The sequence below is a fragment of the Arachis stenosperma genome, chromosome 4, assembly GCF_014773155.1.
Source record: "Arachis stenosperma cultivar V10309 chromosome 4, arast.V10309.gnm1.PFL2, whole genome shotgun sequence".
Classification (NCBI taxonomy): domain Eukaryota; kingdom Viridiplantae; phylum Streptophyta; class Magnoliopsida; order Fabales; family Fabaceae; genus Arachis; species Arachis stenosperma.
The window spans coordinates 141,534,916-141,559,194 of record NC_080380.1 but is presented as its reverse complement, the minus strand read 5'-3'; the positions used below and the strand labels follow the sequence as shown (position 1 = coordinate 141,559,194).

Below are 24,279 nucleotides of genomic sequence, written 5' to 3'. Positions count from 1 at the left end.
CATTTTCAATGGGTTTTGAAATCAAAATCTATGTTTGCCAAAGTAACTCAGGATTACTTTCATTGGTATTTTTACATTAAGACTTAGATAATTTTGTACTACTTATTTTCACATTATTTCATTGGTGTTTTCATCTATTATTAATTTTAACCCATAAACACAGCCTTAAAGGTTAAAATCTAAAGGAAGCTATCTGCTTTACAAGTCTACAATGTTAGTTCAGGAAGAAAGGAACTCCATTCAAGAAAGTTTCCACAGTAACTTTGTCCAAACTTTCTACTAGAGTAAATTACACCAACCTTTCTTGAAATTAGGTGATATCACACATGATAGCACTCAACTTGTAGAAGTATACACTAATTTGCCTGGGATTTAAGTTATATGATACTCAGCACCCTTGCATTTATAGCATAAGACAATAACCTCTCTAGGGGTTAGTGTAAGCATTAGAAATCAAATGGTCCTGTGTGTAATATCACCTAACTTAGAGCACTTAAAATCTAGCACCTAGCAGATCCTAGATCTTGCAAAAGTAGAAATTAGAACTTCAAAGTCCAAATCATGGTCCTTCAAAAACTCAGTAGGAGTTCCTCATTGACAAATTCCTTTCCAAATTCCAAACAATTCACATTATTTTCAACAACCAGCCCCTTCACTCCAATTTAAATGCAAAGTGGAGATTACAAAAAGCGACCGGATTCCGGAAACACCAAGTGAAAGTAGAGGGGGAAGTGATGCATTGATGCTTACAGTTCAACATGAAACCAAAAAATAGGAAAGGACACACTAATTAACTAGCCATGGGGTGGTTAGAAATGTACTCAATAGCAAGATTGCAGGAGTCAATCTTATCGGCTTCCTTGTCTGGGATCTCGAGCTTGAACTCCTCTTCCAGCGCCATCACAATTTCCACAGTGTCCAAGCTATCTAAACCCAAATCCTTCTCGAAATGTACATTTGGAGTCACCTGAGACACAGGAGGAAGCAGTAAACGCAAATTGTTATCGACAATACAACGCTTCCTACTCACAAGAGAGCAGCATGACCAACTATGTAAGAACAGAAGGAGATGCATCAAAATCAAGATAAGGAGGACATTAGCAGTATTTTATATAGGAATGAATAATAAAGCACAATTGTTGGAAATCTCCCAAATGAAAATTAGCATAGTAAATATCCAAATTGGTTTCAAGGAATTCCAAATCAGGCACTTTGCTCCCCAACAAATTTTTGTTCTCTAAAAATCTTCGAGAATTAACCTCATAAGATAGATTGATCCCTCCGTTATTTTAAAAAAGAACTAATTTGTGTTGTAATGATACTTTATAGAAACCTAATTGTCTTATAAAAAAATTTGTTAAGGTCTTATTTGTTCAACACGCATATTAAAAATTTAATTGAAAACGACGGAAGAACCAATCTACCTAACATAAGTATTTCTTGGGGATTTCTACAGTAATAAAAATTTGTTAAGAACCAGAATGTACGATAAAAAATCCTTTGGAGACTAATTTAGGTGTTAACTCAAAATGAGTATCTTTGAGAGGAACAAAAACCCAGTTCACACTCTTTTTTTTTAATGTTGCGGGGTATGAGTACAAATATCCAGTAAGGCGGTAACATACACACCCAGCCCCCTTTAGGAAATCAAATATCTATGCTTTCATAATTTTAATACAATCTAGAAGAATACAGCTAATTTATTTTCCAATCTTAATTCGAAAGGTTTTTACTGACTTTAAGGTGTAATTGGAAGGTGGGTAGAAGGGGGGAGGGGGGAGTCCAATCAGGAGGATATAAAAATAGCCACAATAAAAGAATAAAAAGAGAAAAAGCATTGAAGCAAGGAGACTGTATTCGACTCCTATACCTACAGAAACCATAATAATTTCACAAAATTGAGAACCTTTCAAGCGAATGGGATATTTTCCACACATTGAATCAATGATCATTTGCTATTGCCTATTGCAACTCAAGCAATCAAATGAAGGGAATTCAAAATATCTAAAATATCTAACTGAAAACATAATAAACTAGGCATCATCCAATGTTTGGCATTTACAAATTATAACGACTCAAGACAGTATTTTGAAGTAAAGATCACATTGATGTAAACTTCAAATGTATAAGTATGCACCAAAAGGAGTATCGAAGCATACTTATCAAACAAACTGCTGATTGAAATATAATTTCATGTCATGAGAAAATCAAGGCACAAAAGTGCACAATAAAGTATCCACATACATATATGTATCATGGAAAAAAAGGGAAACAAGTATCTATGCACAGATGATTTTATCCAGAAAATAACAAACGAACTGATCACCCGTTTAGGAAGACATTGATGAAAATCATAATCAAAAGACAAGAAGAAAGATAGTGTGCGCTGCATTGTGCCGAAGTTAGGAATCTAGGTTTTCCTATAACAGGACATCTGTCTCAACTGAATAATATCTTAGATGAAAACTGCATCAAAACATTCTCTTTCACATAAGATCTCTCATAATTTCTTCAAACAGATACTACAAGAGAGTTTTTGAACTAAAATTTCTGACGTAGGGATAAATCACCATATAGAGTTTTAGTATACCTATTTCTCATTTCTCACTGTAATTATGACCATAAATATCATCCAGATAATTACTGAGGTAACTTTCAAATTTTGGGGGGATCCCCTAGGATAAATCAAGAAACACACAATTTGGAATATGCACAATAAGATTAGTAGATTACACACACCAACCCGGTAGTTTATAGAACTGAGTTTCCAAACTTTAAGAGAATCCTTTCAGCCAAATTCAACAGAAAACAATTTGCAGTACCATCAATGAGTTTTCACACCAATACTCCAAACAACAATTGTATATTGTCCAGGAACATTTCAAATTTTGGGAAGACCCTTTTAGCTAAATCGACAGAATAACCATTTGGGATAACAAATTAAGGCTACAAAAACCACCCAGATGACTATCGAGCTAAATTTCCAATCTTTGGAAACACCCATTTAGCAAAATAAACAAAATAACGAAAAGCAATATTCCCAATTCACATATCCTACTAATCAAGATTACAAAACACCACCCCCATGGCAATTGAGCTAAATTTCCAAATTTTGGGAGAAAAACCCTTTTAATTAAACCAAAAGGATTACGCTATGGGATACCCATTTCCCAATTTCCACACTAATGAACACTACCCATATATTTATCAAGGTAAAAAGTCCTTCTTTTTCTTGTGCGGGGGAAACCCATTTGGAAAAATCAACACTACAAAGATTTGCAATAACGAAGGGCCACGAATCATGGAACAATAAATGAAGTTATGGAGATGACAAAAAAAAAATAAAGAAAAATTGAAGTGAAAGGACCTTGGAAGGATCGACTTTGGGGTAATCTCTGAGGACAGCGAGGACTCTTTCGGTGACCTCTTCTTTGGTGATGTGATCGTCGTGAGAAGACATGAAGCGGAAGGAAGCGAGCCATGGCTGTGGTTGCTTGTGATGCAGTTTTGGTGCAGTTTGAAGTGGGACGCGAACGTGGCGGAGGATGGCTGCTCTGAGTGCCATTTCTTCTTCTTTGAAGAATGAATGAGTGTCAGTGTGTTGCTGTGAGGAATTTGGGCAAAATAATAGGGCACACACCCAAGCCTGTGACTATGAGGGAAGCAGAAAGTTCAACTAGATTTGCTTTTTTTTTTTATTATTATTTCAAAACAAAAATGTACATTTTTCTCAACTGTGATCCTAAATAAAATAACTTGAACGATTAAGTAAGTGTCGGGGTTCGAATCCCGTCTTGTGCATGCAGCAACTTATTGATTAGCGATAAATTCTTAAATGAAGGTTAAATCCGTGACAGACCTGTCGGGTTGAAAGATACCGTCAAAAACAAAAAATATATATATAATTTTAAGTTATTATCTAAATCAATCCTTTAAATTTTTAATTCCAGATACTTTAGTCTCATCATTTTTAAAATACATACAAAAATCTTTAAAATTTAACTACAACAAACAAATTAGTCTTCGATCATATTTTTCTGTCAAGGGCCAATAAAAAATACAGGGATGCTACACATCCATGTAATTATGTAACCAAATTGGCCCAACACCAAAAAAACTCAATACTATTAAATAAAACGTGAAATACACATGCCCAATACACACGAAAGCGCCCAACGCTTCTTCTCCCCACGCTTTTCTTCTTCTGCTGCGCTTATTATTCTTCTTCTTCTTCTTCTTCTCACGCTCGTTTACGCACAGAGTGTCTTCTTCTTCTTCGCCTTCTTCTTCGTGTTCCTCCTTTTTCGCCTTCCTTCTTCTTCACGTGTTTTCTCCCTATCGTCATTCTTTTGTTGCTTTTGCTGCTGTATTTTTTTGTCTTTTCCTCCTTCTCTCTCTGGTGAAGAAGCAGTAGAAGGTGAGGAAGAAGAGTTTTGAATAATGCAGAATGAACCAAACATAGTACTCATGGTGAACCAAACACAGTACTCATGGTGAACCGAAATCTTAGTTATGGTGAACCGAAAACAATACAATTGTATAGTATTAAGTGAACGAAACATAATCTATTATATAAAATCAAATTCAAACAGCTTTCTGCAGAATGAACCGAACACAGTACTCATGGTGAACCGAACATAGTACTCATGGTGAACCAAAAACAATATAATTGTATAGTACCGAGTGAATGAAACATAATCCATTATATAAAATCAAATTCAAATAACTCTGCCTACAATTTATATATTATCAATTCAATTCAATTCAATTCAGTACACCTCCGTCCATTTAATTCAATTCAAATTAGCAATTGCATTCCATTCAATTCGATTCAAAATTGAATAATCCAAACTTTTTCAGTTTGATTCGTTTCAGAAGAGTAATCCAAATCACTCTCCTGTTTACCAAAAAATTATGAACCCCTAAACACTGGACCTTAAACCATAAACCCTAAACAGTAAAACCAGAACCCTAAACACTGAATCCTGAACCCATACATCGTAAATCCCTAAAACCTAAACTCTAAAACCTACACCCTAAAACCTAAACCCTAAACTCTAAATCCTGAACCCTGAACTCTGAACTCTGAACCTGAACGCTAAACCCTAAACCCTGAACCCTACCGTAAACCCTAAACCCCTGAACCCTAACCCTAAACCCTAGACCCTTAAATCTTAAACCCTCAACCATGAATACGGTGAACCGAAATTAATACACAAAGCGAACTGAAAGTTTGAAACACACTGAACCCTGAACCCATAAACCCTAAACCCTAAAATCTTAAACCCTGAAACTCTATCGTCATTTTTTTTTGTTGTTGCTGCTGTATTTTTTGTCTTTTTCTCCTTCTCTCTCTAGTGAAGAAGCAGTAGAAGGTGAGGAAGAAGAGTTTTGAATAGTGCAGAATGAACCGAACACAGTACTCATGGTGAACCAAAATCTTAGTTATGGTGAACCAAAATCTTAATTACGGTGAAACAATTATATAGTGCTTAGGGAAGAAAACAGAACATATTGGTCTAATTTTTGTTAGACTCCTTTCTGCAGACCGAACCGAAAATATGAAAGTGATGAACCACCTCTTTAGTACTTACCAAACCGAAAAATTTCTCACATTTACTCAGAGTTACTCATAATTATTGACACTCACAATTACTCACAGTTGCATATTATCAATTCAATTAAATTCAATTCAGATGTAGATCACCTCAGTCCATTCAATTCACTTCAAATAAAATTAGAAATTTCATTCCATTAAATTCGATTCAGAATTCAATAATCCAAACCTCATCAAATTGATGCATTTGAGAAGAATCATCAAAATCGCACTTATTCAACTGATTTGAAGTTGATTCATTCATTGTTTCAATTTAAAAATGCAGATCGAAGAAGAAAACGAAGAAGAAGATGAACGACGAAGATAATTGCGTTGAATCAATCCAGATCTATAATGTAGAGAAGAAAAATGCGAAAGAGGAGAACAAAGAATTTAATTTGGTTGAAGAAGAAGAAGAAGAAGAAGAAGAAGAAGAAGAAGAAGAAGAAGAAGAAGATGATGATGATGATGATGATGATGATGATGATGAAGAACGCGAAAGAGGTTTACGTTGTATGAAAAATTTTATGTTGAGAAACGTTGATAATGTAAAATAAGGATTCGTTATATAGGTTATAAGAGGCGCGTGTAAAATAAACGGGATGGAGGCGTGGAGTGAAAGTTACTTGAATACCATCCATGTAATTTTTACATGGATTTAGAGTTTTTCTCTAAAAAATATTAACATAAAAAGGTTGATTAATACACATGATCATCAAGTATCTACGATATAATAAGAACAAATCAATTCTGTACTCTTAGACAATAATAGTATTAGATTTTTACTGAAAAAATATCATCTTTTATTTCTTTTATCTTTCCAAAATATGATAGTAGCAACAAAAAAAAAGAAAAAAAAAACAATCACTCACCAACACCAATAACAACACCTCATTTGTATAATTGTATCAAAGAGCAAGGTTTTTCCATGCTGAATCTGAATACAAGTTCAGAATTAAAAAACATGGATATCATTTTTTGCTCCTCCATTTCTTTCATTTTTCTTCTTCCAAAGTAACCTAGCCTCTTCTCTATTCAATGTCATTATTCTCAAGTTTTATCTTTTGAACAGTATAACTCTACAAACACAATAAAATCTTAATAAAAGTTTTCTTTAGCATCAGCACCAAGAACTTTCAAATCACTTTTTAACTTATGCATTCTTCCAAGTCTTATATTTCTATATTTCATAAAACTCTTCTTTTTTTTCAATATCTTCGTCTCAAAAGTTGTAACTCTTAAAAGATTTTATTACTACAATTACATAGTATTTCATCTGAGTATAGAAATTGATTTATCTTACTCATACACATAAACACTTAATTGTCATGTATACGAATTAATGTTTTTATATCAGAATTTTTTTTGGGTTATTAACAAAAGAATTTGGCCACACATTGATTTGTCTGCTAAAATTAACTTTAAAAATTGTTTATTTTAAAAATTAAAAAATTAAAGTGTCTAATATTAAAAATTTTATAGACTTATTTTAATAGTTACTCTATAATTTTATTTATGTTAACAAAAATGGGTGAAGTAATGTGAGTGATTTCCAATTGCCATAGAAGAAAACAAAAAGTGTTGTTTGGGCTATTTAGAATTTGAAAAGATGAATTTTTATTTTTAACCTTTTATTTTGATTTGTATTCATATGTTTTTTTGTCAACAATATTCAAATAAAAACATATCAATCTAATTTATTGGATTGAATTGAATTATATATATATATATATATATATATATATGAAAAATAACAATTTTTTAGAAAAACATTTTAAAGATAATAAAAAATAATCTAAAGTAAATCAAAGTTAATTTAGTTTGTATTTTTAATATTTATTTTATTTTATTTTATTTTATTTTTTTGAAGAAATGAATTAAACACAACAAGTGAAAAAAAACCAACAAAAACTAAAAAGTATAAAGTAGACAATCAAATACACTTATTCTATTGTTATTTCCGACATTACCATCAACAACAAAAAAGTTCAATTTTACCTTATTCTCTACAGGATTGTAAAGATGCGTTAATGATTTCCTCCACACCTAATTTCTTATTTTGAAAAACTCTTCCATTTTTTTTCGATCAGACATTCCAATCAATCACAAAAAAACTTATAAACTATTTTTTATGCTCCTCTTTTTTATTGTGACCTTTTATCTAGCTCTCAAAATGATTTTAAAACTTATAAACTATTTTTTATGCTCCTCTTTTTTATTGTGACCTTTTATCTAGCTCTCAAAATGATTTTTCAAGGTGCCTGAAATAAACCATAGCTTCCCAAAATCCAAAAGCTATGTACACCACACATGTCAAATAAATTCACAACTAAAGAATAAGTGGTGAATATATTCAACATCTTCTTTACAAAATATACAGAAACTATTAACGTGATTAAACATTCCTAATTTACATAATTTTTTTTTAATATTCACTCTACCAATCAAAACAAACCAAACAAACAACTCCACTCTTGGTGGAATAAGATCCTTCCAAATAGTTTTAGTAAAACTAAAGCTTGTTACATCTTTTGAGAACGTCTTTGTCTACAACACTTACATAACAGAGTTAGTTGAATAAATATTTTTTTTATCAAATTTTCATACTTTATCCTTAACCGGTTTTAATGTATCTTGAAGTTAATTTACTAATTTCAATTTCTATTAACATGTGCATAAATCTTATACATCTTGAGTACAGAATCATTAAAATCATAAAAAACACTCAGTTATTTTATACCCGAGATATATACAATTTAAAAATTCATACATAAATTGTGTGCACTATATCTGGAATAGAGCCATAACAAAATTTTTTACACATGCAATTTATAAAAAAAATACTTTTTTCTTTTAAATTATATTTATCTATTTTTTATTCTTATATTAATAAAATAAAATATAATACATATGATTTAAAAAGAAAATTATTTAATTTAATTATAAAAATAAAAGATAATTTATTTGAATTAGATTAGATAAATTTTGAAAGTTAAAACTAAAATTTGATTTAAAACTAGGGCAAATTATTTTTAATTTTAATATATTAATTAAATTTAAATTAGATCATATTGAATTAAATTAGATTTTAAGTTTTTAACATTCTAAGTAACTATTTTATAATTAAATATAAAAAATATAAATAAACATACTAAAATATAATTATAGTGTAATATAAATATTAAAATATCATCTAAATCTAAAGTACTATATTTTATTTATGATCTTATTAAAATACAAACTAAAAAAATTATTAGTTACATAATAAGTGTTTATTGATTGATACTATCATTCATAACTCAAATGATAAACTATACACAGGTCTGCTATACATACAATCTTTTTTAGCATACAAGTTCATACAAGTTGGCCTAAATCTAACAAAAATAACTCTCAGTTCAGATTGCGTCTAAACACGTATTGTTCTAAGTCTTGAATAGCGTGAAAATCATTATGACAAACGATTCTTCTCCCTCAATTAGAACTGCAACACTCAAAATTCAAACAAGGATCAAAATCTCTCAAAAATCGTCGCAAAAAGTGAAGGAAGTTTCAAAGTTGAATTCGAAAAAAATTATGAGAAAATGAAATAAGAAGATGAAGAAGAAGAAGCAGCAGAAGATGAGGAGGTGGAAGAGGAAGAGTTTTGAATTATGCAGAACTTATTAGTACAAAAACACAAAAAAATTCTTAAACAATACACATAAATATTTTAGTTTTACACTGAAATTTGCTGCAAATACACAAAAAAATTTCTTTAATGCTACATTTTTTTCTTCTATTTTTTCTTATTTCTTTCCTTCTTTTATTTGAATGAATGTAAGTTTATCTTTTTCCAAGTAATTTTGTAGTATTATGTATTTCTTCTTCTTCTTTGTTTGATTTTTCTTTTGTTTTTATTCATGTTAAGAAAGTAAAACAAAAAAAACTTGAGAAGGTAAAATAAGAAGGAAAAGATGAATAAGAAAAGAAGAAGAATATGGCGATGATGATAAAATAAAGAAGAAGAAGCATCAGAAGATGAGGACGAAGAAGATGAAGACTTTTTGAATTATAAAGGACTTTTGAGTATAAAAATATCAAAAATACTTAAACAATACCCATAAATATCTTAGTTTTACACCGAAATTTACTGTAAATACACAAAAATATTTTCTTTAATGCTGCATTTTTTTCTTCTTTTTTTTCTTTATTTCTTTCTTTCTTTTGTTTGAATTAATGTAAGTTCATCATCTTCCAAGTAATTTTGGAGTATTATGTGTTTCTTTTTCTTCTCCTTTGTTTGATTTTTTTTGTTTCTATTCTTGTTAAGAGAAAAAAACAAGAAGAAACTTGAGAAGGTAAAATAAGAAAAAAAATATGAAGATGGTGATGATGATGGAAAAAAAGAAGAAAAAATAGCACAAGATATAGAGGAAGAAGAGGAAGATTTTTGAATTATGCAGAACTTATCAATATAAAAATACAAAAAAATCTTAAACAACACACATAAATATCTTAGTTTTACACTGAAATTTACTGAAAATGCACAAAATTAATTTTTTTAATGCTACATTTTTTCTTCTTTTTTATTTATTTCTTTCTTTTAGTTGAATGAATGTAGGTTCATCATCTTCTAAGTAATTTTGTAACATTATATTTTTCTTCTTCTTCTTTGTTTGATTTTTCTTTTGTTTTTATTCTTATTAAGAGAGTAAAATAAGAAGAAATCTAAGAAGGTAAAACAAGAAAAAAAAAGAAGAATAAGATGGTGATGATGATGATGATGATGAAAAAGAAGAAGAAGAACACAGTAGAAGATGAGGAAGAAGAATAGGAAGAGTTTTGAATTATGCAAAACTTATTAGTATAAAAATACCGAAAATACTTAAACAATACACATAAGTATCTTAGTTTTACACCGAAATTTGTTGCAAATACACAAAAATGTTTCCTTTAATGCTGCATTTTTTCTTCCTTTTTTTTTCTTATTTCTTTCTTTCTTTTAGTTGAATTAATGTAAGTTCATCCTCTTTCAAGTAATTTTTGGAGTATTATGTGTCTTCTCCTTTATTTGATTTTTTTTGTTTTTATTCTTGTTAAGGAAAAAAAAACAAGAAGAAATTTGAAAAAGTAAAACAAGAAGGAAAAGATGAATAAGAAAAAGAAAAAGAAAAAAATGGTGATGATGATGAAGAAAAAAAGAAGAAACAGTAGAAAGATGAGGAAGAGGAAGAAGAAGAATTTTGAATTATGCAGAACTTATCAGTATACATATACTGAAAATTCTTAACAATACACATAAATATCTTAGTTTTACGCCAAAATTAACTACAAATACACAAAAATATTTTCTTTAATGCAGAACTCCTACATGACATTCAATTCAAACCATCAACAATGAACAACCACTTTCACAAATAAAAATAACATTATTCACCTACAGAATCATAAACTACTAACGAAAATATTAACTAGAATCGAACCACACCTCAGCCACTTGATTGGATTCAAAACAATAATCCACTTCGATCTGGTTCAACTGACAATCTGAACTTGAATCATTCATCATCTTTAACAACGAGATAACTGTTCAAAATTGATTTCAGAGCTTAATCTAAAAAACGTAGAGAATGAAAAAAATCACGAAAAACAAAGAAAGAATGCAGAGAACAAATGAAGAGAAAGCAGAGAATGCAGAGATGGAAGAGAACATAGATCAAAAACGCTGAGAAAATTCGAAAACAGAAACAAAATCCTTTCGAAAAAGGCAATTATGTATTCGTGCATTGATTGTAAAGTTGGTTAGATAGTGGCGCATGAGATCAATTAAATTAAGGAGACTTTATGATTTGTTCGTGTAAATGACTTATACGTGAAGAATATTTAAATTATAAAATGTATAAATAATCTTTGATCTCTTTAATTATTAACAATTTAGTATATTTTATATGATAACAGTACAGCCTATGCACAGTACTAACAAGGTTGTTAGCATAAAAAATAAATTTTTTTAAATTATTTTATTAAAAATAATTAAATTTAATCTTAAAAAGTTTACATTTAAATTAATAATGACTCTTATATCATTTTTATAATAATTATGTATTTTCATATTTAAAATTTAAAATTTTAATAATTAAAAAATAATAAAAATTAAATAATTTTATTTTTAGATCATATGTGTTATATTTTATTTTATTAATATAAGAATGAAAGATAAATAAATAGAGTAAATAACTATTTCTGACCATAAAAGATTTAGATGTTGATATTTCTATCCATAAAAGATGGAAATTAAAGTTATACCTATAAAAGATAGATTTTTGGGTAGTGCTAGGGAGCCAATGGCTTAAGTGTACAATGTGTACAATGGGCTAAATTTTTGGTCCATGAATAAAATGAACATCACCATACTAGCTAGAATAACCATCCGATACCAAGGATAACCATCCGGATACCAAGGATAATAAACATCTCAATAAAAAATTAAACTGATTTTGGAGTTCACCAAGGATCGAACTCTTGACCTTTCGAATCTAGAACTCTAATACCATATCTGAAACCACTCATCCCAAAAGCGTAACCTGACAGGACAATATAACACTAATGGTCATATCTCTAATACTTCTTAAACCTCCATTGTACACATTGTACGCTTAGGCCATTGGCTCCCTAGACTTTTTCTAGATTTTTACAGAAAAAAATTATCCAAATTCTAAAAAATTAAATAAAATTCTAAATTTATCCTCTAATATATCATAACTCTGTCTTCTAATTTTACTCCACACCACCACTCTTCCGATTCCAAATCCTACCACCATATGGTTTCACCCCTCCCTCCATTGATGAGCTCACCAACATATCCGACGTTGCACAGAATTGCTTTGTCATTGCTGCTCAGGTTCTTGAGTCACTTCAATAGTCAAATAAGTCAAATACTGACCCCGATATTCTCTCCGCCTTCAATACCAACGGCGCTAAGATTCTCTACGAGATCCACATCCTCAATGCCTCTCAGCGCTTCGCCTCCGTCCATTACATAGTCGATAATAAGTTCGATGAAAAGGGCGCACAAAATCTAGCTACGGTGGGAACCGTTGGCTACGATGGAAAAGAAGGAATTGTGGTTTCATTTGCGGATGTCAGGATTTTGCCATGGAAGATGAATAAGTATTATAAGGAGGACCCTATTTTGATAGTGGTCGATAGAGAGAACTCGGAGGTGATTGCGGATGATGGGTTCTATTTGGCTAAAGGTTGATAGTCTTTATTGTACCTTGTAAGCCCAACAATTATGGTTAGCAAACGGATCCGAACATAATAATCAATGAACAAGTAAAATAAAATGGCATGAAGAAATTTTAAGAGAATAAACGGAAGTGGAAGAAAAAAGTACACGAGAGAGAAAAGGCATGGCAGATTTCTTCTTGGAGATGGGGCAGTGATGAACTTGCTCTTCTTAATCTCTTTATCGAAGGTGATCTTCTCTTGGATTGTGGTGAATTCTGCTGATTCGCTGGTGCTGGCCATGTTTGTATTCCTCTTCCTCTTGCTCGTGGCGGTGACAGTGATGGCGGCATTAACGATGGTAATTGAGGATGAGAGTGGTGGTAGGATTTAAAATTAGTAAAATGGTGGTGTAGAGTAAAATTAGTAATTAGAGTTAAGTTATATTAGAGGATAAATTTGAAATTTAATTTAATCTTTTAGAGTTTGGATAATTTTATCTGCAAAACCTCATTTTTCATGTGTATAACTCTAATTTCCATCTTTTGGAGTTAGAAATATCTAAATCTTTGATGGTCAAAAATGACTATTTACTCTAAATAAATATTATCTAAAAGAAAAACTTTTTATAAACTGCATGATGGTATCGTGCTAAAAATTTTATTATGTTTCTATTCTGAGTACGGTGTACTCGATTTATACACGAATTTTTAAACTGTATGTATCTTGAGTACAGAGAATTCAAATTGTGCTTTTTAATATCTTATTTTAATTATATCAAGTATTTAAAATATTTTTGTTTTAATAAATAATAATATATATACTATGTCTAAATTTATTTCAAGAATATATGTTAAGAATAAGACTGGACACGATGACACGTGATGGTATTTAAGTGTGTGGGCGTGTCCGGAGTAGAAGAATTTTTTATTTTTTATTAAGACACTGTTAAACACAGCAGACAAGCGTGTCGGACAAGTGTCGGTGAGTGTCGTATCCAAAATGTGTCCGATACGCGAACACGACAACTCAACAAAGTATTCGTGCTTCATAGGTATTGGTGTAATCCATCAAAATGTGATACATGGTCAAGAGGGTATTTTCGTCATTTTGAAATTAAGGGGCAGAATGGTAATCTTGTCATATTCAAGGATCTAAATACTAGAAGAATTATACCATGCCAGTCTTGGATATCAAGAAAACCAAGAGTCCGTCTCAAAAACAATGGTACTAAGAGGGCGACAACTCATAAGGTCCATTGGGCTAAGTCAGGACAGCAAGAAGCCCAATAATACTTTTCAAATTCAATGGGAGGCATAATTTATTATTAATTTTTGAATTTTTAGGCATTTATGTTAGTTTATTTTGTTGTTAGAGTTTGTTGGAAGATTTAAATTACTTCTAATTTGCTTAGTAGTATTTTTAGGGATTTTAAATTATAAATCAAATATGATCTAATCTAATAAGATCAAATTTGATTTAAATTAGTTATCATATCTTTAGGATTTTAAAATTTAAATCAAATCTGATATAATCTAATAAGATCAAGTCTGATTTAAATTAGTTATCTTATCTTTTAGTTAGTTTGTTAGGTTCCTATTGAAACACCTTTGGTGAGACAATTTACATAACTTTTGATGAATAAAATTTCTTTAGTGCTTTATGCACATTTTTTTGTGTGATTAAGTGAGGTGAGTGATTTGCTTCGCTTGTTGCATGGAGAAAATTGAGTGATTCAATTTTTATCCCTCTGATCTAGGTTGTCAAGGACAAGTTCTTTGAAGGTCTAGTAGGGAGTCCCTTCCGGTGACCTAGGTTGCTAAGAACAGGTTTCTTAGAGGTCTAGTAGGAAAAAACCCATTATCTATCCTTTTATTTATTTTCCTTATCATCTGGTATCAGTTACATGTCGCAGGTAAATTCTTATTTATCTACACGTTCCATGGGTCTTGTTTAGTCTCTTTGTTTTTTTTTTCTTTAATTTCTGTAAATTCACGTTAGGGTAAAAAAATGAAAAAAAATTTCCTTTTTTAATTTTGTTTTTACATTTATCCTATCTTTAAGTCAGTATCTGAAAAAAATAATAAAAAAATAATTGAGGATTACGATAGTGATGATGAAGAAATCTCATATGCGAAAAAGGATTCTCGGTTGAAAATTCCTGCCTTTAAAGGGAGGAACAATCCTGAAGCTTATTTCGAATGGGAAAGGAAGATAGATTTGATTTTTGCAAATTGCATCCTTTCAGAGAAAAAGAAGGTTGGACTGGTACAAGCCAATTTTTCCAATGATGTCCTTATAGGGTGGACTGAATTAGGAAGATCTAGAAGACGGTACGGAAAGAGCCCAATTAGCAGCTAGGAGAAGATGAAGAAAATCATGAGGAGGCATTTTGTGCCATCATCATACCACAATATATTTTTTGGAAAAATTTTTACGTTACAATAAGGCTCACAATCAGTGATGGAGTACCACAAGGAGTTTCTATATTTGATGGACATGGCTAATATTAAAAGGAGTCCTGAGATTCTTAAGGACCGATTTTTGTTTGGATTACGTGAAGAACTTGCAGATGAAGTCCAACGTTACCGTTACACAACTATGGACATTTTGGTCAAATTGGCCATTGACTGGGAGCAGGTGCAACAAATGATAGCTCGCCATAACAAGAGGAATTCTTTTACGCCTATCTTTCATTCTTCTTCAAAGTCAGAGATGGAAGAATTTGTTGCATATGCTGTAGAGGGTGATGTGCCCTTGGAAGATTCAACAGTGCGAAAGTTTTCAACTGGGTCCTTGGGATTTGAGCAATTTGAAGAATTTGAGAGAAAAGATGATAATAGTGAGCAAGAGGAGTCAATGAGCGAAAAAGAAACTGAGTTTAATAAACACACTTGTGAGGGAGATCTGGAAAGTTCTAGTTTAGACAAGAGTGCATTACTCTCATTGAAATTCACAGAGTCCTTAGTTTCTCAAACATCTAACCATGAAATTCCTAGTGTTTCTATATCAAGTTTTTCAGGGTTTGTAGATTCACTGGTCAATTATGGAGGCTTTAATAGGGGTGGAAAGGAAGAAAGTCAAATTGCACACCTTGGATAAGATGGTAAAAGTATGGTTGGAAAAATTGAACTTGCACACATGAAAGACATAGCCACAATTCGATGGGTAGAAAAGAGTCATCAAACCATGGTATTTAAACTCAGAGATTGGGTTTGGATTTCTTGGAGGGACAAAGAGCATCTCATTCAAGATTCGAGGACGAATCTTTTTGAAGAGGGAGAGAATGATACATGGTCAAGAGGGTATTTTCGTCATTTTGAAGTTAAGGGGCAGAATGGTAATCTTGTCATATTCAAGGATCTGAATACTAGAAGAATTGTACCATGCCAGTCTTGGACATCAAGAAGACCAAGAGTCCGTCTCAAAAACAGTGGTGCTGAAAGTGCGACAACTCATAAGGTCCATTGGGCTAAGTCAGGACAGCAAGAAGCCCAATAATGCTTTTCAAATTCAATGGGAGGCATAATTTATTATTAATTTTCGAATTTTTAGGCATTTATGTTAGTTTATTTTGTTGTTAGAGTTTGTTGGAAGATTTAAATTACTTCTGATTTGCTTAGTAGTATTTTTAGGGATTTTAAATTTAAATCAAATATGATCTAATCTAATAAGATCAAATCTGATTTAAATTAGTTATCATATATTTAGGATTTTAAAATTTAAATCAAATATGATCTAATCCAATAAGATCAAATCTGATTTAAATTAGTTATCTTATCTTTTAGTTAGTTTGTTAGGTTCCTATTTAAACACCTTTGGTGAGACAATTTACATAACTTTTGATGAATAAAATTTCTTTATTGCTTTATGCACATTTTTTTTTTGTGATTAAGTGAGGTGAGTGATTTGCTTCGCTTGTTGCATGGAGAAAATTGAGTGATTCAATTTTCATCCCTCCGATCTAGGTTATCAAGAACAAGTTCTTTGAAGGTCTAGTAGAAAAAAATCCCCATTTTCTATCCTTGTATTTATTTTTCTTATCAAAATGTCTAAAAAATTGTGTTTAACTTTGTTGTGAAAATATACAAATTGTTACTACCGTTTTCAACTTTTTTTAATTAAAAAAAAATCAAAAACCTCAAAACGTCATTGAATTTTTCTACTCCCAATTTTTAAAAAAATATCCCATGCAAAACTTCCGTTTTGTGAAAAATAATTTTTTATTTTTAAAATAAAAATGAGAGTTTTTTTATTTTTAATATTAAGATAGATTGTGGATAATACTTAGAAATGAGGTTCTGAGTGTATTATGCACAGATATGGATTTGATAATTGGCATATTCAGAAATCGTTAATAAAGATTTTAAACAAATTATGAATAGTATTTTCTATCAGGAGAGAAAGTGTAAAAAGAGAAGTTGGAGGCGTTGGATCAGGTGAGATCGGCTAGGATCAATAAACAAAATGAGAGTACCGATTTCATGGGGGTGAGCCGAGAGACAGTGGATAGCAACCGCAAGATGGGCGATCGACGGCTGGGAAGTATGAAGAAAATCGGTACTTCTGATTTGATGTTATGTCCATGTGGCTCGCATGCGTGAGCCCCTGTGTGGTCTATGACTCTTCTCTCTCTCCAGACGCTCTCACTCATCATTGAGAAGACCAAAACACCAAAACACAAAGTGTGTGTTAACTCTTTGCTATTTGCTTCGATCCCCTTTTTTTTAAGTGCCATTGTTTCCATATGAAGGTTGCATGTTTTGTGGAACTCCAGATTTATTTTTTTTAAGATGGGGAAGAAAAAAATCTCAATGGATAAACATATTGTGAAATATTTTTGATCATCTTTTATATGTAAGTAATTTTTTTGCCTATAAAATTATTTATAATGTTAACATCAATTATAAGTTGCTTAAATGAATTTAGTACTATTATAGAGTAAAAGTTAGTTATAATAAAAGATTTGAGTGTAATGAGTTAATGTGAACATGATAATTAATCTAAATAAATCTGTAAGTACTCTGTTTTTAAAAGTCAGTTATAATAATAGATTTGAGTGTAATAAGTTAATAGAACATGATATTTAGTCCAAATAAACACTGAGTACCCTATTTTTAAGAGTTTAGTGACTATTTTATTTTTTTAATTATTATTATTATTATTATTATTATTATTATTATTATTATTATTATTATTATTATTATTATTATTATTATTATTATTGAAATAGTTATATGATTACTGATAATGTTATTATAGATACAATGAAAATACACAACGATAACCACCATTGGAAACATAACCACAAGATGCTTTCCTATATTATGTAGAATACATTGTTAATTACCTATATTCACCACAAGCTTTTGCATGAACGGTGCCTTGAACTTCTTCAAGAAGTTGGATGCTATGTGCCTAATACAGAACATGTATATGGCTCTTGGTGGCTCCCATGCTCCATCACAACGAAAAACTGTTGACCTAATAGACTCGTGTCGATTAGAGATAAGTCCCACCCCAACCTTCGTCACCACATGGGTTCGCAAATGACGAAGAAAAAAAAACCATGCATCTGATGTCTCTCCCTCTACAAGCGCAAACGCAATTGGCACAATATTGTTGTTGCCATATTGAGAAACTGCGACCAGCAATACTCCTTTATATTTTTTATACAAGTGTGTGCCATCTACCTGTACAACCGACTTACAGTGCCTAAATGTTCTTATACAAGGGTAGAAACTCCAGAAAACTCAATTTAGAACCCTGACATCCTGAGCCAATTCATCCATGCGGTAGCAAGATAACGTTTCATATTCAACGGCTGCTGATGGCTCTTTCTTCACCATTGTCTCAAACCATGTGGGCAACGCTTCATAAGAGGCTTCCCACCCTCCAAAAATTTTTTCAACTGCCTTCTGCTTAGCCAACCATGCTTTGCGATAACTAATCGTATAGTTAAACTTCGATTGGATATCTGCAATCACTGGTCGCACTTTTATGGATGAATCAGTCTCTACCAATGGCTTAATTGCTTCTGTAATAGTGTCTGAGTCCAACTTTGAATGATCCTGAGAAATAGTGGCTCTAGTACAAGTATGGCTGTCATTGTATCGTCTAATCTCCCAACAATACTTTCTTCGCATAATGCTAACCTTGATAAGCCAATCACAGCTTTGCCCATATTGCACACATTTCGCGTAAAATGTCGTCGGCTCAGACTCAAAAACCCGATAATTAACACCTTTGTGAATGGTATAATCTTTAACTACCTTTATCAAAGCCTCTCTAGAATTAAATTCCATCCTTATGACAAATTTACCATCTTTGACCACATGTGGATCTGTGGTAACACCACCAACCCATATTAATCCAGTACATAATATTAATACACAAACATAATATTTAAAGTACTAATCCAAATACGGTGTTATGAAACTACAAATCTACATTGGCATACTATGGAAATTCTGGAGCATTCATGGCATCGAGATCCAAAGCGCGCATGAAAGACGGTTCTTCGAATGGATGCTCACTCGCTAGTGCATTTGTGACGTCTGACTCAATGGTGCAGTCCTCTTGTTCCTCGTCTGCATTCGGATCATCGAAATCGTAATTGCCTTCATATTCCTCTTCACTGTCACCGTTATAATTTTCCCAATCGAAATTATGATCATGTTGTTCCACCATATTCGGTAATTGGTCGAACTCCACATACAGCTCAATAACAGACACTTGTGATTGGGCTTGATAGTAGATTGAGAACATCTCTTGCAGACTTGTGTCATCATTGATGCACATCGCATGAAATTGAACGAATCCACCGAATACTAATATAGGTCGTCTGTATAAAATATTTGTCATCCTCTTTAGCATATGAGGATCTATATTTTGACAAATATAACTCTTAAATTCTTCGAACGACACCATAAAAGAAAGAACAGATATACAAGGATTATTACACATAAATATCACACCTTCAACTGTTTCAGATAAAATTTGACCATTATAATAAATTTTAAAACTAATATTATCATCCATTTTTGTGATCACGAAAATTATATTTCTATTATAATTTTTAACACGAATTAATGAAATATCATAGTATCAAAATGAAATATTTATATAACTAAAATAAACAAAAAAAATTTACCCAAAAACAAACAACAACAAAAATTGCTTGCACACAGGAAAGAAGAGAAATAATAAGAAGAATAAGAAGTAGAAGAAGAGCATTAGAAAGAAAAAAGGAGATCGAGAATTGCAAGACATTACATTCATGCATGCACTCTATATATAGAGAAGTTAATAAACAAATCGTTACTCACGTTTACAAATTAAATAATTTCAAAATTAATAAAAAAGGAAATCAGCACTAACGAATTCAAGTTCTCATAGATTCATAACTTATTTTTACCATACCTGAAATCGTATGTCTCATTTTCTATATTTTTTGTCTTATTCAAAAATCGTTAATCTCATTTTTATAACTTTTTATCCATTCTGAAATTGTTAATAACGATCTCTTGTTATATTTTCTCAATCCCCATATCAATGCATTACACTAAATTAGCATAATATTCCTGTATTACACTTATGCTTTGATAATAATTAAAAAAATTAGCCTAAAAACGACCTTACCATTTTGTATTTAATGAATTTAAAAATTATTTTTACATACAAAATGTAGATGAGTTTTGTGTCTTTTAAAAAGTAAAATATATTCCATACGTAAAACTCACCTACACTAAAATATTAGGGCACATCACACAATTTGTTCCATTATAAAAAGGGCAAAAAACTAGAATCCACCAATGGCAGGCCAGATTTAAGAATATAAGTCAAAACCAAACTCGTTTCAGTAATGAGCTAAACCATATATTAATATAAATCGAACCAGCTTGGTTCGAACTGCATCCATGAATAATTCGAACCATTGCAGTTCGAATTACAAGGAAAGCGTACCAAATAAATCGAACCAGGTAGGTTTGAACTAGCAACGCAAGTAATTCGAACCAAGCTGGTTCGAATTAGAGAGAGAAGCTGCATCAAGTAATTCGAACCAGGCTGGTTCGAATTACAAAATCCCTAATTCGATGAAGGCTGGTTCGAATTAGTGGGAGACAGAGCAGTATATATATGGTTGTAAACGTGAGTTGCTCTCATTAGAGGGTGTAAGATGGCTAGTGAGGAGAGTTTTTTTGTTTTGGTTCACCACAGAGGATCCATTAAGAGGAAAACTCGTTTCGGTGTGAAGTTCACAGATAAGGATCCTCTCTGTATTGTCGTGAGTCCTTCGACGAGCTATGATGACCTTGTTAGATCTGTGCTGATGAAACTTGGTCAGGAAGGTGCGAAGCAGGTTAAGAAGTTTTACTATTGCATTCCAGTCACGGTCCTCTAGGATACCGTGAAGTATGATTGTTTCACGATCAGTAGTGACGAGGACTTGCAAGTAATGTTTCTTTGTCGGTGGCAGTTTCCGGAGGTGAGGACACCAGAGTTGTTGGCAAAGCTGGTTGATGTGGTATCCAGCTCAGGGGGTTCGAACCGGAATACCACCACTTTAGCCACGGCAGCCGGTTCTAGTTCTCGTCCTACCGTTGGTTCTTCCTCCGTCCCTGTGTACCAGCCAGTGGTCCAACCTGTCGCCTCCCCGTCTTTTGCTGTTGATCTCAACGGCAGCGTAGGCGACGAGGTAGGTTCAAGGGAAAATCTGTCGGACGCTTTACTGGGCGTTGCACTGCTTGGCGTTGGAGACGGATTGTTGGGTGATGCAGAGGAGGATGACGTCGAGCCGGATATGATTGACGATGACAGCGGTGATGATATTGGAGCGAGTGAGCCTGCATTGGCGGTAGGTGGTTCTAGCTTTGGCACACAGCAGTATCCACCTCATTTTTCCTCTTTGGACTTGGATGCCATGAGGTAGGAGGGGGTTTCTGGGCACTTTGTTGGATTCGGAGCTAGAGATGCAGAAGGGACTGCTGGTCTGACAGAGTTCCAGGTTGATCAGCAATTTCAGGATAAAGATCAGGCCCTGTTAAGTGTGAAGACTTACAGCATCCGGCGAGGGGTACAGTACAAGGTAGTCGAGTCTGATTATATCCGGTATGTGGGCAAGTGTTCTGAGTTTGGGAATGGGTGCACATGGTTGATTCGACTGAGTCTCCGGCAGCGTAAGGGCATTTGGGAGGTCAAACGATACAATGGACCTCACACTTGTCTTGCCACCTCCATCTCGAGTGACCACAGGAGTTTTGATTACCATGTGATATCGGCGTTCATTATGCCAATGGTTAGGGCGGATGCATCCGTCAGCATCAAGGTGCTCTTGAATGCCACGGCAGCACACTTTGGGTTTAGGCCGACTTACAGGAGGGTCTGGATGGCGAAGCAGAAGGCTGTTGCCCTCATCTACGGTGACTGGGATGAGTAATACAACAAGCTACCCAGGTGGGTGTTGGGAGTCCAGTTGACGATGCCTGGTACTGTTGCAGTCCTAAGGACTAGCCCCGTTCGAGTTGGAGGACAGGTAGACGAGTCTCAAGCTTATTTTCACAGACTTTTCTGGACGTTTCCACCGTGCATCGAGGCATTCCGTCATTGCAAGCCGCTAGTCAGCATTGACGGCACCCATCTGTATGGCAAGTACGGGGGAACGTTGCTCATCGCAATTGCACAGGACGGGAACTCTAACATTCTACCTATTGCATTCGCACTAGTAGAGGGTGAGAATGCTGAGTCTTGGGCATTCTTTCTCTCCCACCTTCGTCAGCACGTGACACCGCAGCCGGGTCTGCTGGTTATATCGGACAGGAATAACGGCATTAAGGCTACGCTTGAGGCTCCTGACGGAGGTTGGTTACCTCCATCTGCATACCGTGCATTCTGCATTCGACACGTAGCTGCTAACTTTGCCTTTACCTTCAAGGGCAAAGACGCACAGAGGCTTCTTGTGAATACGGCGTATGCCAAGACCGAGGTTGAGTTTGAGTACTGGTTTGATATTCTGCGGTCTGAAGACCTGGCGATGTGTGAGTGGGCGAACCGGATTGATTATTCTTTGTGGACTCAACATCGTGACGAGGGTCGGAGATTCGGTCACATGACGACGAATACCTCCGAGTGTGTGAACTCAATCCTCAAGGGTGTCAGAAACCTACCTGTATCCTCGCTGGTGAAGGCAACATATGGAAGGCTTGCGGAACCTTTTATTCGCAAGGGGAGAGAGGCTGAGGCCCAGATAGGAACCGGACAACAATTCAGTCAGCACTTGGCCAAGTGTATTGAGGCCAACTTGAAGACGGCGAGGTGCTTCACGGTGACTTTGTATGACAGGGATAATTCCGAGTTCACCGTTGCCGAAACCACTCCGACTGGTTCCTTCTCATTGGGTAGCTACAGAGTATCGCTTGCCACTCAGACATGTGACTGCGGGTACTTCCAGGCGCTTCATTTCCCATGTCCGCACACACTTGCATGTTGTGCCTACTCACGGGTAAACTGGACCACTTATGTTCACAGCGTGTATAAGATTAGTTCGGTATTCAGTGTGTATCGGATGGGATTCACCCCTCCAATTCCAGAGGGTTTCTGGCCACCATACCACGGGCCTACTGTGATACCGGACCCTGACAAAAGGCGTGCGAGAGAGGGTCATCCGAGGTCCACCAGGATATGAACAAATATGGACGAGGCAGATCCAAACCGTCCAAAGAGATGTGGCCTATGTTGCCAACCCAGACACACACGTCGGAGTTGCCCACAGTTGGGTGGATCGTCTCACACTGGGGCCATTAGTAGCCATGTTCTTAGCGGTAGTACTTATTCAAGTTGACTTTTATTGTTGATTTTTTTACTTTCATGTATTCATCATACTGCGTTAAGTAATGAATATGTTATGTATCACTTTGAGTGTTGCTACAAGTACCCTAAATGCAAAATTTAATAAATAAATGTACATATTAGATTGTTATATGATGCAATGATTATAAATAGTCACTGATAAATCCGGTAAACACCTGTTTTCAAAGTACAATTCGATGAACAAACAACAAAGGAAAACAGCTCTAAAATAACAACAAAAGTACAATGTTTGTGATACATGAATAAACCCTACGGAACAAAATACATGATACATGACTCATCTAAACAGATGCGAGCCCGTACCGCAACGATGGGGTACCCGTGCCCGCTGACCTCTGCGGATAAACGGCTCCTCATCCTCGATCTCATCCGCGTCCTCATTCGGGCCAGGCTGTGCAGGTGGCGTAAAATGGGAGGCTGCCGCAGACGGCCCGGCAACAGACTCTGATGCAGCAGCGTAGGCGGATGGTGGGGTACCTCCCAAACCAAAATGGTCACCAACAGATGCTGTAGGAGGCTCGTTCAGATCAACGTCTAACGGTGCCTGCGTGCCGGATGTCTGACCACGCCTTCGGGCCGGCACGTCCTCCTGCATGATGGCAGTG

The 24,279-nt window shown here is 33.8% G+C and overlaps 4 protein-coding genes across 4 annotated transcripts; 2 read left to right on the top strand and 2 right to left on the bottom strand.

Moving 5' to 3' along the window:
• Positions 1-562: 562 nt before the first annotated feature.
• On the bottom strand, positions 563-3,643 carry LOC130973288 (acyl carrier protein 1, mitochondrial). The gene is made up of 2 exons (XM_057897750.1): positions 3,368-3,643; positions 563-967 (listed from the first exon to the last, which is right to left on the bottom strand). Exons 1-2 carry the CDS (start codon positions 3,563-3,565, stop codon positions 791-793), a joined length of 375 nt encoding a protein of 124 aa, XP_057753733.1. The 5' UTR covers positions 3,566-3,643; the 3' UTR covers positions 563-790.
• A 14,504-nt stretch (positions 3,644-18,147) lies between these two features.
• On the bottom strand, positions 18,148-19,606 carry LOC130975741 (uncharacterized). The gene is made up of 3 exons (XM_057900481.1): positions 19,342-19,606; positions 18,571-19,148; positions 18,148-18,498 (listed from the first exon to the last, which is right to left on the bottom strand). Exons 1-3 carry the CDS (start codon positions 19,604-19,606, stop codon positions 18,148-18,150), a joined length of 1,194 nt encoding a protein of 397 aa, XP_057756464.1.
• A 1,378-nt stretch (positions 19,607-20,984) lies between these two features.
• Positions 20,985-22,244, top strand: LOC130975740 (uncharacterized). Its single transcript, XM_057900480.1, has 3 exons — positions 20,985-21,167; positions 21,285-21,662; positions 21,738-22,244. The coding sequence occupies exons 1-3, from the start codon at positions 20,985-20,987 to the stop codon at positions 22,242-22,244; spliced, it is 1,068 nt and encodes a 355-aa protein (XP_057756463.1).
• Positions 22,245-22,286: 42 nt separating this feature from the next.
• Positions 22,287-23,489, top strand: LOC130975739 (uncharacterized). Its single transcript, XM_057900479.1, has one exon. The coding sequence runs from the start codon at positions 22,287-22,289 to the stop codon at positions 23,487-23,489; it is 1,203 nt and encodes a 400-aa protein (XP_057756462.1).
• Positions 23,490-24,279: the final 790 nt, after the last annotated feature.

Bases quoted from the DNA above. Each gene is read 5' to 3' on its own strand.
- LOC130975741 (XM_057900481.1), bottom strand. From the start codon at position 19,606: ATGTGCATCAATGATGACACAAGTCTGCAAGAGATGTTCTCAATCTAC. The intron at 19,149-19,341 runs GTGAGCATCCAT...GTGTTACCACAG, and splicing joins CGTCACAAATGCACTAGCGA to ATCCACATGTGGTCAAAGAT. The intron at 18,499-18,570 runs GTTCTAAATTGA...TCGGTTGTACAG, and splicing joins AATTGGCTCAGGATGTCAGG to GTAGATGGCACACACTTGTA.
- LOC130973288 (XM_057897750.1), bottom strand. From the start codon at position 3,565: ATGGCACTCAGAGCAGCCATCCTCCGCCACGTTCGCGTCCCACTTCAA. The intron at 968-3,367 runs GTCCTTTCACTT...CCTGTGTCTCAG, and splicing joins CCAAAGTCGATCCTTCCAAG to GTGACTCCAAATGTACATTT.
- LOC130975739 (XM_057900479.1), top strand. From the start codon at position 22,287: ATGCCTGGTACTGTTGCAGTCCTAAGGACTAGCCCCGTTCGAGTTGGA.
- LOC130975740 (XM_057900480.1), top strand. From the start codon at position 20,985: ATGGCTAGTGAGGAGAGTTTTTTTGTTTTGGTTCACCACAGAGGATCC. The intron at 21,168-21,284 runs GTTAAGAAGTTT...TGTCGGTGGCAG, and splicing joins GTCAGGAAGGTGCGAAGCAG to TTTCCGGAGGTGAGGACACC. The intron at 21,663-21,737 runs GTAGGTGGTTCT...GCCATGAGGTAG, and splicing joins CGAGTGAGCCTGCATTGGCG to GAGGGGGTTTCTGGGCACTT.